The following is a 14,842-nucleotide window of genomic DNA, read 5'->3' on the forward strand; positions in this document are numbered from 1 at the left end:
GATGAAATTAAATATTATAGCAATACTGTAACGTAAGATAAAAAGTAAGTTAAATGCACCGCATTACACCTCAACGCCAATCCAAACTCACTCTTAATTAATGATAATCCTCTGTTATATAATAAAGGTAATTACATGTTATTATTTACTATCATGATAGGTTATCCCAAATTAGAAGTGATCTAGTTTGGTTAAAATTTTATTGGGCTTTAATTATTAAATAAAGTATGGGTCAAATATGTGTAGATACTTTAGTAATTGAGTTCTAATCAAATTCTAATTAATAGTGGGCTAATTAGAATTTGATTAGAATTAATATCCCAATGTTATAAATATTAGGGTTATGGTCCCCAAATTATACACAAGATATCTTTTTTAATATCTCATCATTAGGAAAGAGAGAGCAAATATTCTTTGAATTTTTTGTGTGCTAATTTGAAAGATCAAATCCTCAAAATCCGGTAAAACTTCAAAGAATTTATGGATTCAGGTACGCTTCCGCATTCAGTTTTATTCTTAATTTATTTTTGATGAATTGCCATGATAGATCCTGATTTACAGTTCTAATTTTATATTAGATATTATTTAAAATTCTAACAATTACACCTCAACGCCAATCCAAACTCACTCTTAATTAATGATAATCCTCTGCTATATAGTAATACATAGGTTTTGTTGAATCATAAAAGTTCTTTCCATGTGATAGAAAATAAATGGAAACATAAAAAAAGCAATAATGATGTCTTACAATATAAAAATATTAATACTTAAATTTAATAACAAATAAAAATAGATGTTGAAGTTAAATTTAATTTTCTATTTTTATTTGTATTGAGCTTGAAAATTTTAGTAGTGTAATATGTCGAAAGGATTAGTCACTACGGTAACTGTGGATGCCTTAATTTTAACAAACAAAAAAAAAATCTCAAAAAAAGATAAAACAATTTTTTAAGTACTCATTCGGAAAATGTACTAGCTAAAAAAAATATTTTTAGTAGTAATATAAAATTTTCCTTTATTAATAAATGTAAGTGTATTATATTTTTTTATACAATGTTTAGAATTAAGTATAGTCCCTTTTTAATCATCAAATAAAAGGATAATTCAATTTAGCACACTTGAACTTATGTCCTCCTGCACTAACAACAATACCAATACCAATCGAGATATGACTCAATTGACAAGTATACTAAACTTTTAAAAACCTCATATTCGACATTTTAAAGGCACTAACAACTCGTTTGGTTCAACGTAATGAGCATTCATTTCGTCTCAATTCTTTGCGCTACAATGATTCAGAGATTTGGTTATTTGAATGAATGATTTAGCGAAATGACAATTCATCCCTTATTCATGCCCTTCTCGTAATAGCAATTTAGTGGTGCGGGGCTTGAATGGGTTATTCAAACTCTTCACCAAATATGGGAGTTTTTTCTTTACCTGTATTTCCCTTCAAAAACCATGATAAAAGAAAACAAATTTTAATCTTTTCAACCTCAAATGAAATATAATGGAATATAATGTTGAATATTTGGTAATTGTATTTAAATGGTATAATTTGGATCATCAATTTATAAAACATAAGGTTGTGCAAATACAAAAATGATATTATATTGGTTTCACAATTTTTTTTTTGCATTTAAAAAAATTATTTAACGGTATATTAGTCATTTAGATTTTTTAAACGATTTTAATATTTTAATAAAAAATTAAAGGGCATATTTGTCATTTCAACATTTGACACTTTTGATTTTTTAATAATTTGTAAAAATAAAAATATAATTTAATTTATTAGAGGGCATATTTGTTATTTGAATTTTTATTTTTTTGTTATTATAAATCTATTTTCTTAACTAAACGCATAAATACTATTACAATACTTATTCGATTCTATCTAATCAATAATTGTTATACCTTTTTAATTATATAACAGACCATTCTATTACATTATGTTTGGTTGGGGCATTCCCCCTTACTCATTGAATGATAAACTATTTTTTTGTTTGGTTAAATGTAACACAAATTCAATTCAATGATCATTATTTTCCTATTATTTTTTGTAATAGTTATTCTTTTGGCATCACCAAAGAAGGGTAACAAAACAAAATTAATTTTAAAATTAGCCATTTAAAAATTAGACATAGAAAATATAAAAATAAAATATTTAAAATATTTTATATAATTTAATATAAAAATAATTATATTAAAAATATTATTAAATTATATATTAATATTTTTACTAAATTATATTCAATAATAATTATATTAAAATATGATTAAATTATTTTAGTAATAATCCTATTAAAATTTAATAACAATAATTATCTATTTAAAAAATTTCTGTTAAGAATACTTTAGTCATTTCAATTTTTTTCGTTATATTATTAGAATATTTATTCTATTTAAACAATCACAAAAATACTATTATAATCTTATTTCATTCAATTTAATTATACAATTGTATTATTAATTACAATCCTATTTAATTGCAGTTAACTAAGAATAATTGAGAAGTATAAATACCAAAAGTTGGTTTATGGCTGAACCAAATCCATTCCCGCTCAGTTTTATTTTTCGAATTACAAACTCAAAATCCCCTTTGGAAAGTTGCAGTCTCCGTCTCAGATCCATTCGACAGAGGCAACAATCAATCCATAATAAAACAAAGAAATGCCTCTCCCGTCGGATCCGTTAGAGGCTTATTCCGGTCTCTCCCTCTTTCCTCGAACCTTCGCTTCCTTTCCAAACCCTCCTCCACCTTATGACCCCCACGATCTTCAACACCTTCACCATTTTCTCAAATCCATGGTTTCTATCTGTTTCCTCCGCCCTAACATTACCTTACTGCTATTCTGCACTGTTACAAATGTACTAATTTTGTTTTGATTTCCTTTTTTCAATATTTTCAGCCATTGCAATGTCCTGATAAGCTTATGGAGCAAGCCAAAGCAATTGTAGATAATAGTTCTGAGCTCTTGAACTTGGATATGTCAAGCTCCGATGCTGAAGTTTTGGAAAATCCTAGAGAACGAAGACCGGCTCTAGGCCGTAAACGACCTCGTTTTTCTTTGAAACCTAACTCTAGGTTATGATTGTTTTAAATTGTTTATTTTACTTAATCTCCCCCCCCTTCATTTTTTGTGGTAATGTTAGTTGAATTTTATTGTACTTCTTCAATTTTTGATAGTCTGCCTACTGTGAGTTTGGAACCGAGTATAGACATCGACAAATTCAATGATCCAGAAGAATTCTTTGTTGCTTTTGAAAAGGCTGAAAGTAAGTTTTCTGCTCCATTTCGTTTTAATTTTTTTGTTGGGAAATTTAATCTGCTAAAATTTCTATGAACTTAGCATTTTGATGTACGTATGCATTGTTATATAGATGCCAAAAGAGAAATAGAGAAGCAGACAGGTGGTGTTCTAATGGATTTGGATCAGAATATTCAGTCCATGGCTGCACGGCCTCGTCGCCCTGGAATATTGCGGTTCGATCAATGTTTTCTGTTACTGGTTTTCTGTTATATAAAATTGTTCTACACGTATATGTATACAACATAGCCTTATGATTTTATGTTCAGGAGGTCGGTTAAATATAAACATCGCTATTCTACTCCTATCTCCCTTGTAGAAAGCTTCGAAGAGGAAACTCCCAGTCCAGTTTGCAATTCGCAACCAGAAAAATCTGACCAGAATGTTGAATTTCAAGAGGAGTTGAGTGGTAAGTCATGAAGGTTGATTTGTCCCAAGGTGTTATGTTCTTCTGTCCTTGCTCTCCTGTTCTCGATGTCTTCTTTAAAAGACTAAAGCTAATCAGCAAAGTTCTTCTGTACTTGGTTTTCAGTTCGGTTTGTTTCCATGATGTTGCAAAGTTCCCATGTTATGTGTATGCAATAATATAATGCTATCTGCTTGCTGCTTTCTGTCTTAGTGACTAATGCAGAGAACAAGGTTAATGATCTTCTGGATCATTTGCTTACCAGTACTTGTGATGGGAATGAGGCAATCAGTCTTCTTCAAGAGCAATTGCAGATCAAACCTATTGATCTGGAGAAAATATGCCTTCCTGACTTGCAAGATATTCGAAGGATTGATTTGAAGGCTTCTAGAGAAAACTTAGCCAAGCCTAGAAATTCACTATCGGACATAGAAAGTTTGTTCAAAGGGATCAGTAAAAGGACACCAAAGCGAAAGGCTGAAAGTTCAGTTCATCTTTTAGCTTCTCTGACTCCACCGAGAAGTCCATTGGCTTCAATATCATTGCTGAGGAAACAAAAATTGCAGTCTGATGTACTAAGTGATCCGTTTTCCACTGATGATGTTAGACGATCACCGGTGAGAAATGCATCTGGTATTGAAATTAACAATAAAGAATCTGTTCAGGTTGATACTGAAAAGGAACTAAGTGTGTCTCACAACAATGATAGACAAACGCCACAACAGCAGCCCGAAAGTCCAGCTCATCATTTAGCTTCTCCTTCTCCTCCAAGAGATCCATTGGCTTCAATATCATTGCTACATAAACAGATGATGCTGTCAGATCCAGAAAGTGAACCTTTTTCAACTGATAGTATCGATCAACCACCTAAGAGAAATGCATCTCCTATTGAAAGTGTCAACAAACAATCTAGGCAGGTTCATAAAAAGGAACAAAACAACTCTCACTTGCTAAAGTCTCCATTATTAGAAGCAAATCGAACTGCGACTGCTAATGCAAGTTCCGAGTTAGATGGGAGAGATTTTGCTGGCCTCTTAGACAAATTTGTAAATGATAATGCAAGAAGCTTTGATTCTCGTATTAATGTTGTCTCTAGTGGATCTCAGGCCAACTTAGAGAATAACAGTTTAAGAAGGCCCGAAGTTGCATCAGATAGTCATACAATCAAACCAAATGAATTTGGTGGAAGGGTGAGTGTTTTTACTGGGTTTTCAAGAGATAGTCATTTGCTGCTTAGTGGAAATCTTTGTTTCTAATTGTCATACTGATTTTTGCTATGAGCTATTGTTGTGACAAAAAACAGGTGGAAAATATACCACCGGAAGCAGTTGTTTCTACCCAGACCCAAGTTAATGTGGAAGGCTTAACCATTGATAATTCAGGTGCCATTCAGAAAGAGTCAGGTACGCAAAGGACTGATGCTAAAATGCCTGAGTTATAACTTCATTTATTTTTATTTTTTCCCATTTATCGGTTGAATAATAGAATACTTATTGTCTTTTAAAGTTGTTTTATTATGATTTTTGCAAACTAGAAAGAAAGTTTCTTGCTTATTAGCCTTTTCCTTTTATCACTTATGTCTACTGGAATAGAGGAGCAAAACCATAAAAATTACATAAAAGAAAGAAATTCATCTGGATTTTCTTAGTTAATTGCGACTAGAGTAGCTTCCAGAATTTTCACGAGTACTTTGGGATCTTTCATATCCTCTGAAAGAAGTCAAATATTCAGTTTTCTTGGTTTCCATGTCTTTAGCATATGTTCAGAAGGATCATATTCCATCTCAATTGAACATGGGGATTTGTACTAGACAAGATGAGCTGATATGTCCTAGTTGTTCTCTTTGGCTACCCCTGAGGCAGATGCTAAGTGGTGTTATAACCTATATCACGGTTTTCATTTGCTTTACTTTTAGGTTGTCACTCTGCTTTTCTTGTCAGTGAGTTTTAGGCTAGATGCGATGCCAAAATACACCACAGATAATTGAAGGCATACTAAGTCTCTACTTATTCAAATGCCTATTAGCTTATGATCCTTTAGAATAGTCTTGAGACTTCTTCCTGCATAATTACGATGAATTGATGATGCTTAGCTTAGCACCTGATTAAGAGGAAGAGAAATAAAACTGAATTTCAGTTGACAGTCCACAGAAAGGTGTGCAGCTTATGCTTATTGCTAATGCATTAATGGTCTAGTGCTTTTGGTTGGTCTTACCTGTTATTGTCATGGAGGGTTTCTTCCAAAGAGATCTTCAGGTCACTGCTGCAAGATGTAGAATTTTAAGACCTAATGCCTTCCATACTTCTCATGCTGACCTTTTGGCAGCTCCCTGGAAGCCTTGCACATTCTTGTCAAATGGGCTCTCTTACTTTCATGCTTGGGCTCGTATAGCTAGTGAAAACTAATTTCCTTGTACCGTTGAATACTCAAATTGCATTGAAGATATAAATTATATTTGATATACCCATTTACCCAATCAGTTCAACATATGCATCACATTGTTGGTTCTATTATAAATTAGAAAAGAAATGTGATCTTATCGAGTCCTAATACAAATTCAGGCAGCAATTTTCTACTTTTGGAGTAGAACCAAAATATCAGTTAATTTTACCGGGTGTTTTGCTTTGAGTAAATTATCATTGAAATATCTTTCCTAAATTTAATATTATTGGATTTGAACTGTGTCATTCCTACACAGTAAATATTATTTTTCTTCTTTTAGTTGTCTTGGACTTGGTACATTTTGAATCAGATTTATCTTAGTCATTGAATTGCATTTGATGGTTTTCCATTTATTAGTTTCCTTTGTGCTAATTCCATTCCCCTAACAGATGAATCTAGTCCTGCTGTTGATGAGGACGGCTCTATGAATGGATCTTTGAAAGCTGCAGAAATTGGTGAGCAGCTGCATAAGGTTTGTACTCTCACGAGATTATTTATCTTACTTATTTTTCCATTTAATATAGCAGTCAACTTCCATGAGTAGGGAGTTCTATTCTGCTTTTTTGGGCTTCTATACTATTACCTTTGTATCTTTGAAATGTTGATTATTTTCTCTGATTTTGCTTAATTTTATCGGTCTTGCGTTCTCTGGTCGACTTTCTCTCTCTCTTTCAGTGCTGCAAGAGCTATATAACATATTGATGTCAACTCAAAAATGTTTTCTATAATTTACCAACCTTTTAGAATTCGCATCTCAAACTTTGATTTTATGGCAATGAAATCGGATGCAATTCCTCCTCAACTATTGTAGGATTATTGTTTGTTGCCTTTTTTTCCACTGCAACTTCACCACATATTTCGGAAACATTGTGTTCTGTTGGCTGTTTTTAGCTCATTATAATAATTACAATTGACACTTAACAAAGACAATGTTGTTAACTCTATGAGATAAGAAGCAGCTTGTTCTATTATAGTTTCTAAGAATAATCATTATCAAATCGTGGTGAATCTCAACTTAGGTTTGGTCCTTAACTCCCTAAGGTTTTGATTGATTTAAAACCACCATGGAGGAAATGGCTTTGCTTTTACTTTTAATTAAAAAGGTAAAGCCAGAAACTTGATTTAGAAGTCTTGGTAGGAAGCTTTACGTACCGAACATGATGCATGTGTATTCTTTTGGAGTCCAAGGGCATCTGGGGTCTTGGTGAAAATTCAAAACGTATTTTCGGGTATTACCTTACCTGGCAATGGCTGATTGTTATTTTGAATAAAAGAATGTTACAAGGTTGTGGGTCAGTTCTAGTTTCTATTAGATGTTTGTATTTACTTAGCATGCTTCAGTTCACCGTCTGGAATCCCTTCATATTTTATTAGCCTATGCCTATAGACCTATGAATGGAATCATTTCTTCTATTCACTGAAAAAAGGGTAAAACGTTGCCTGTTTATGGTTTATTTCATTTTTTGAAAATTTCTCAAGTTATGTTTTTTCTTTTCTACTTTTTATATTGAGCAACAGAATATGAAGGGCAAAATAAAACGTCAGCCATGCAATAAACATAAGGGGAAAAAACATTCTCGAAGACAAAGCCTTGCAGGTGTTACTAATACCAAGAGTTCAACTTGCATCTCTAAAACTCTTTAGTAATTCTGTTGGAATGACAAGCTGAGTTCTATCTTTCTAGGTTCTGGTACAACATTTGATCCTGAAGGGAGGAGGCGAAGCACAAGGATCAGGTCAAGACCTTTGGAATTCTGGAAAGGTGAAAGATTCTTATATGGACGTGTACATTCAAGTGAGTACCTTCACTTCTGGTTTCTTTGCCATGCAAGGAGTTTAGTGTGCCATTATAAATTAAAATATTAACTGCTTATTTAGCCATTCTCATGACTTATTCTAAGCAAAGAGAAGGAAAATTATTTGCTTATTTTGAGGGTCTTATTTTTTACTAGAGTTTTTACAAGAGTCATTAGTGTATTATAAATTATAATTTATTCATTGTAAATATTCAGTTTATTATTACTTTAAGTTCATTATTATAATTTGTACTGAACTTGGTTGTATCAACCCTTAATCTCAAAATTATTTTAGATCAGTGCCTAAATTATATTAGCCCGAAGTCTGGCACCATGGTTTATGAAAGTTATGCAGATAGAAGCTTGAGGCAATCTGATTTTGGGTATCCCTTAACCCTGAAGTCATTTCATCATATTTATTTTCAGAGTTCTATCACTTTGTAGCACACCTTATGCCTAATTTGAGAGTTTATTGCAATAATAATAATGAGTCCGTAAGTTAATAGGTTTTGCAGATTCTAAAATTCCTTCATTTGCATTAATGTTTTATGCCGCCTTGAAGATGTTTGAAACCCAAATATATCGTGCCTTCTAAGTTATCATTATTATTTTTGGTGCTGCCTTAGATCCAATTTAGGTTAATGCAGACCTTAAATGCTAGTTTCTGGGCTGGAACACAAAGCAAAACATGGCTACTTTCGAAATAGATTAGAATGAATGAGAGACGTTGTGATTGTACAGGTTTGGCAACAGTAATTGGGATAAAGTACGAGTCCCCAGAGAAGGGTGATGGTGGAAACCCTACTCTCAAAGTGAAGTCATTTGTAAGCGATGAGTACAAAGAGCTGATTGAACTGGCTGCCAGGTTTTGATACAATTCTCTGTATTGCCAAGTGAGTTCTCGCATATCCTTTAATGAACTCACTATTCCATTTATGTATGTTGTGTATTGCTTGTGAACTAGCAGTAGGGATATCTGTTGTGAATTTTTATGATTATCATTAAGTACTCTAATCTCAGCACTGAGGTAAATAAACTGAGGCATTTGCTTCCAAAGGACATAGTTTTATTTAGAAATTATTTCAATCTTATCGGATTAGACAGAAACTTCACTCCTAAACAAATCTGGTTTAATTAAGAAAATGGTTGTCAAAGCTTCTAGAAGCTTTTATCGAGATTTAAGCCTCGAATATTAAAAAGATCTTTGAAGAGATAAACTCAAATAATTTTGCTTCTTGTCTCAATGCTGACATGTTTTTTCTTTTTCTTTGATATTTTGGAATATTCGACTACTAAGAAAGAGAACGTGAAGAAGACAGCACATCTTCAACGTGACTTACGATTTTGGCTTTTTCCCATTTATTCATTTTAATTCAAATATAATTTCATATAGTGCTTTTATTATTAATTAAATTAATAGGGTTCATAAGTGAATAATTTAATCTTTTTATATTTATGGTTTGATCTTTTAGCCTTTAGGACAAAGAGTTTAGCATTATACCAAAAGAATCATATTCGCTTAATTTTGAAGCTAATAAATAAAATTTTAAAATGGCATTCATCTTCAACATTTAAAAATGCGAATTTGTAATGTTTCAAAGTAATCAATAGATAATTAGAAGTTAAAAGCAGATTTTTTTTTTCAAAATATTTGCATTGAATTTAAAATTTAAAATTATTATTTAATGATTTTATTTGAATATCATTTTAATCCAAATAAATTGTAAAATAGATGAAGTAGAGTGAATTTTCCATTTTAACGGTTGCCCCGAATTTAAACATGGAAATTATTATTGTAAAAGTTTTACAATAACATTAATCTTGTATCATAAAATAAATAAAAAATTAAATCATTCACAATTTAAAAGCTCAATAAAGATCAAACCACTCCTAAAACCTTTAACTTTATACTTTTTTTTAAAATTTATTTATTTGCCGATTAAGTTTTAATTCGATTAGTATTGATATTATTGTTTACGCAAGAAGACGTAGGTTTAAGCACATTATTTTTCTATTTAAGGGTTGAAGAGGGATTATAAATTTTTCTAGTCATTATATTAAAAAGAGTAAACATGATAACAATTTATAATAAAATTAATATTAAAAAAATTACTTATATACTTCAAAATTAAATATATAAAAACTATCTTCTACATGAACTAGTTAGCTACTAACGTTATAGTATAGAATCTATAATATAGTTAAATCATTATTTTTGTAGTACCGTTTGTCACCTTCTAAGAACAATTAAATGCTTTATATTCCTCCATTTTAGATTCGACAGCTGACAGATATATATAATTGCACAATGAATATAAATATTGATAAATTTATTTACGTTATACTATCTTCTAGAAACCTTATTCTATTTGATCGTTATTTTGAATTCGATCTTCCTTTTTTATTTTTTATTGCTAAACTTGTGATCCACAAGCATATTTCTAAAAGCTTAATTCTCAACACAACACGACATGAAATAAGAAATCAAAGACGAGAAAGGTATCCCCTAAAACATCGAAAGTTCAAACCAGCCGAAAAACCCGGTGCGAGAATACAGGGAAAAAGAAAAAGTTAAATAATTTGGCCCGTAAATGACTAATATATTCAATTTTTTGACACCGTACAAAAATACACATTGTCCTTGCTATCCTTTTTTTGCGAACACATTCTTAGAGAATTTCTTTTTGTCAAGAACCAATGGAACGAACTTACTATCCCAACCAACTTTGTCACCTTTTAGCCTTCCTTTTACTGATTGGCTCAAGACAAATCTAAATTCCAAGGCCATACTTATTGCTCATCGAATCCTCCTGCTTCATCGTTTTTTTCATGCTTCCTTCGAAGCATTTGGCTTGCTCGGAATTCCATCGTCTTTGAGAATTCATTTGATAGAAAACATGTTTTTAATAGATCTTTGTCTCTTTGCTTTTCTATTTGTAGCAAAAACTTGAAGTATTCCTCTGCCTTCTCTCACTCTTGCTTCTCATTTAGGATGGTTTAAGCTTAATCGTGATGGATCATTTGTGATTGTTGGACTATCCTTCGCAGTTTTAGTTCTAGAAAAGTTTATCATAGCTTCTAAGAGGGGAACCACAGTGCCAATGCACTTGCTAAAATGAGCAGCAATATTAATAATACCCGCAATCTAAATACTAGGAACTTATGTGATGATTATATTGTCTACTTTGAATGCTGGGATGTTTTGAAATCTCTTATTTAACCCCATCTTTGTGGCTTTCCTTTGTATCGATACTCTTTTCTTCTTCTTTTTTACCATAAAAGAAGAAAACGTACAAAAAAATAATAATAAAAATAATACATATAAAAAATATGAATATGATATAGATATATCAAGAATTAAATATTATAAAATATTAACACAGAAATTTATATAAATATATAATATTTTATGCATAAAATACTATGAAAACTGTCGAGATTAAAAGAGGTACAAGGAAAATGATGGTTGTTCACATAGTGGTGAGATGCACTGAGTCACTTAGAAAAAGAACCGAGTATGAAGTATGGGAGTCCAAAACATTGAAGAAGCTATCTTGAGGCCAATGATGGGTATTTATAGGCAAGGTGAGGTGCAGAGAGTTGTTTAGAAAAAAAAAGAAAAAAAAGAGAGTATGAAGTATAGGAGTCCAAGAAATTGAAGAAGCCCTCCTGAGATTAAAGGTTATTTATAGACGAGGTTAACCATCTCTACTATTAAGCCTTGATACATGTTTAGCGCAGATCAAATCTCGGTTTGCCTTCTAAATAATTGAAGATGGGATTGAAATGGACTAGACAAGACTTCATGTGTGATTAATGCACATGTTTACAAGAAATATAACCGATGAAGTGTTACCTACAAGCGAAATTCTATTGAATGAAATTTTGGTTGGACAAGATGAATGTAACAACCCACACTCTAGCGAGGTATTAATAACAAATACAATATAAATGCACAAATTACTAATGCCTCACATCAGCATTGTTACAGTTTTAATATTAACTAGTATCGTTTTTTACCTACACTTCGTGTTGAGTTAATTATTTTTGGATTAAATAGTTAAAATTTAAATTTTATAATATGCTTCAAGTTTATGTACCTTTTATATGTTTAAAATTTAATCTCACATTTTTTGAATTTAAAAATCTAAGTCCAATTGTTAATCTCGTTAAAATTCTTCTATTACATTTACTGGTGTGACATTCTAAAATTTAAAAAATTACTCACTCGATAATCATGTGAAAATGACATTGTAATGGATTTAAATTTAACGATGATAACAATTCTTTAAGTATAGCCAATATTTTAATCAGAATAAATTTTTAGACTAACTGATAGTATTTATAAATGTTGAGATACCAAATTATGTAAAAATTTAAAGTATAAATATTAAAATTTAAATTTGACTATAATATAGAGATCAAAATTGAAAGCTGATAATTTTTATATAATCCAAAAAATAGAAAAACCATAATTGCAATTTAACCATTGTTATTAATAATGTAAAAAAAAAAGGACATGTGTCAAAGAAGGAAGACCTTAGGGCCTTCCTTTTATATATAGTAATATAAACAGACGAATGTGAGTAAATTTAAATCTAATTAATTTGGATTTAAATTTAGATAATTTGAAATTGAATTATTTAAAAGAGAAAATAATTTCTAACTCTAATTATTTTTTGCTTGAATTATTCTTAAATTAAATTAAATTGTTAATATTTAAACATTAAATTTGAATTCAAATAAAATAAGATAAAAAAACATTTTTACTTTTTACGAATTTGCAGGAAAACAAGATGGTGGCCGTAGAGGAATTTCCGACCCTAGAAGTCTGTTTCCACTTTAATGTACAATTTCCAAAGGGAGCCTACGAATTATAGAACTTGAACGTTAAATATCCTCCTCTAATAGACTCTTCGCTTATGGCGTCAATTCAACTTTCAGTCAGCTTCGGCGATGCAATTCGCAATCAAAATGTGTCCAAATTTCACTTACCAATTTTTTGTACATTATTCGTAAATATTCTAATTTTTGCAATTTTACCGACCACTATAAACTCATTCCGATTAACAGAACACTTGACTATTTTGTCTGCCCCCAAATAATTGCCCAGACATATTATTTTATTAGGGACATAATATATTAAATTAAAATAACGTACATAAAGGAGGGATGACAATAGTAGAATATGAACTTCATATTTGGGGTATCAAGGCTTTAATCATTGTTTTCTGAATCGTTGGCACATTTTCCATTTTTACATGCTACTATTATATCCTGTCCATGTTCTTTTTCACATTGTATTTTAATTATTTTCTTATGTTATTTTTATATGGTGTCTCAATTTATTTTATGTTACAAATACAACCAGAAATCATCAATAATACTAAAATAAATTTAATACAAAATACAATAAATCGTAAATCAAAATTTATTTAGACATTATCTACAATGATGAGACTTAAATCTAGAATAATTTGAAAGAAAATTCAAATAATATTTTCGCATTACGAAACTAAAACATAAAAACTCGATATCATATGCCTTGACCTTTGTCAATTTCATCAAAACTTTGTTAATGCAGCTCGTGTTCACAATAGATTTATAATAATTTATTTCATAAAAAAATTAATATATTAATATATTTATGTGGTGGCTCTGTTTTAACTACTTTTTATATTGTTAATTAAGCATTACCAATCTCACATATGTGCCAAACGGCGTTGTTTAAAGGCGTCACCCATAATTATATTTATTTAGAGTTTTAAATTTTAAATATAAAAGCAATTCATTAACAGCTATTATTACATACATAAATCTAATTTAAACTTTGATTAGGGACCCGCGACACAAGTTCATACCATTGTTTCTGTTGGCTCTTTGTTTGAGTTCCATAAATTTTTTACAAGTTCTACAATAATTATTAATAAATTTGTCGGTGCAATGTAAATGACAGGTATTTATAGAGATGGTAATAGAGTGAGATGAGAGTCAATATTGTCAGATTCATTTTTGCTTCATACTCTATCACTTGTCTCGTCCCATTATAGATATATAATCTTAAAATATTAGATGTATTCATATAATTAAAATTACAATATATATTTTAAAATTAAAATAATGTAAATTAAAAATTAATATTTTTAAATCTTCAATAATTTTCTCTTATATTCTTATATTATGGCTCCGTTTATTTGCTAGTAAAATATTTTCTGTTGTTTGGCAGATTTTCTAAAAATATTTCATAAAAGTTGTTTTATTAAATATATTTAACATTTTATTATCTTTTCATTGTTTAATTGAGTTTAATATATACATTAATAAATTTATATTTTAAATTATTTTTAATTCAAATTAAATATATAATAATACTCAATTATTAAGTTAGAATATTAACTGCCATAAATGGAAAACAACCAAAGTCAAATAAATTATTTCTAATTGTGTTATAAAAAAATAAAAATAAGGATGAAATAATTATAAATTAGCTTCCAAACCACAACTAATACTAGGAATTAATAATATTATCCAAATGCATAATTAGTAGTACACCACATGATAACAACAATATTGTCTAAAGTGCATAACTAATATTACACCACATTAAAGTATCAATATCTTCAACATTGAGAAAATTTTTGAAGCCAAATTTTTCTATGCTTCTTACTATTAACTAAAAAAGCTTTGGCCGCGGATTCATGACTTACAAGATAATCAAGCACACTACATATGAAGTCATCATCAAATCATTTTACCTCCATTGACATTACTTTTTCGTAAAGATATGGTGTCTTATTCGCAGTAAATTGTTCCAAAGCATTAGCAATTTTGCCAAGTTGTTCACCCACAAATTTAATTTTTTCATCAACGACACTTTCTTGAGCATTTTT

The 14,842-nt window shown here is 30.1% G+C and overlaps 1 protein-coding gene across 2 annotated transcripts; it reads left to right on the plus strand.

The window, feature by feature from the left end:
* The first annotated feature begins 2,537 nt into the window (after positions 1–2,537).
* LOC107897234 (centromere protein C) lies at positions 2,538–9,008 on the plus strand. 2 transcript variants are annotated; one of them, XM_016822612.2, is made up of 11 exons: positions 2,538–2,808; positions 2,910–3,085; positions 3,188–3,276; positions 3,382–3,484; positions 3,578–3,717; positions 3,940–4,904; positions 5,018–5,117; positions 6,546–6,628; positions 7,675–7,753; positions 7,841–7,951; positions 8,694–9,008. In XM_016822612.2, the coding sequence occupies exons 1-11, from the start codon at positions 2,671–2,673 to the stop codon at positions 8,822–8,824; spliced, it is 2,115 nt and encodes a 704-aa protein (XP_016678101.1). In that variant the 5' UTR covers positions 2,538–2,670; the 3' UTR covers positions 8,825–9,008. The 2 variants fall into 2 exon arrangements, with proteins under 2 accessions (XP_016678101.1, XP_016678100.1); XM_016822611.2 differs by having other exon boundaries at positions 2,539–2,808; positions 3,928–4,904.
* The last annotated feature ends 5,834 nt before the right edge of the window (positions 9,009–14,842 follow it).

This window comes from Gossypium hirsutum, chromosome A10 (assembly GCF_007990345.1).
Source record: "Gossypium hirsutum isolate 1008001.06 chromosome A10, Gossypium_hirsutum_v2.1, whole genome shotgun sequence".
Classification (NCBI taxonomy): Eukaryota; Viridiplantae; Streptophyta; class Magnoliopsida; order Malvales; family Malvaceae; genus Gossypium; species Gossypium hirsutum.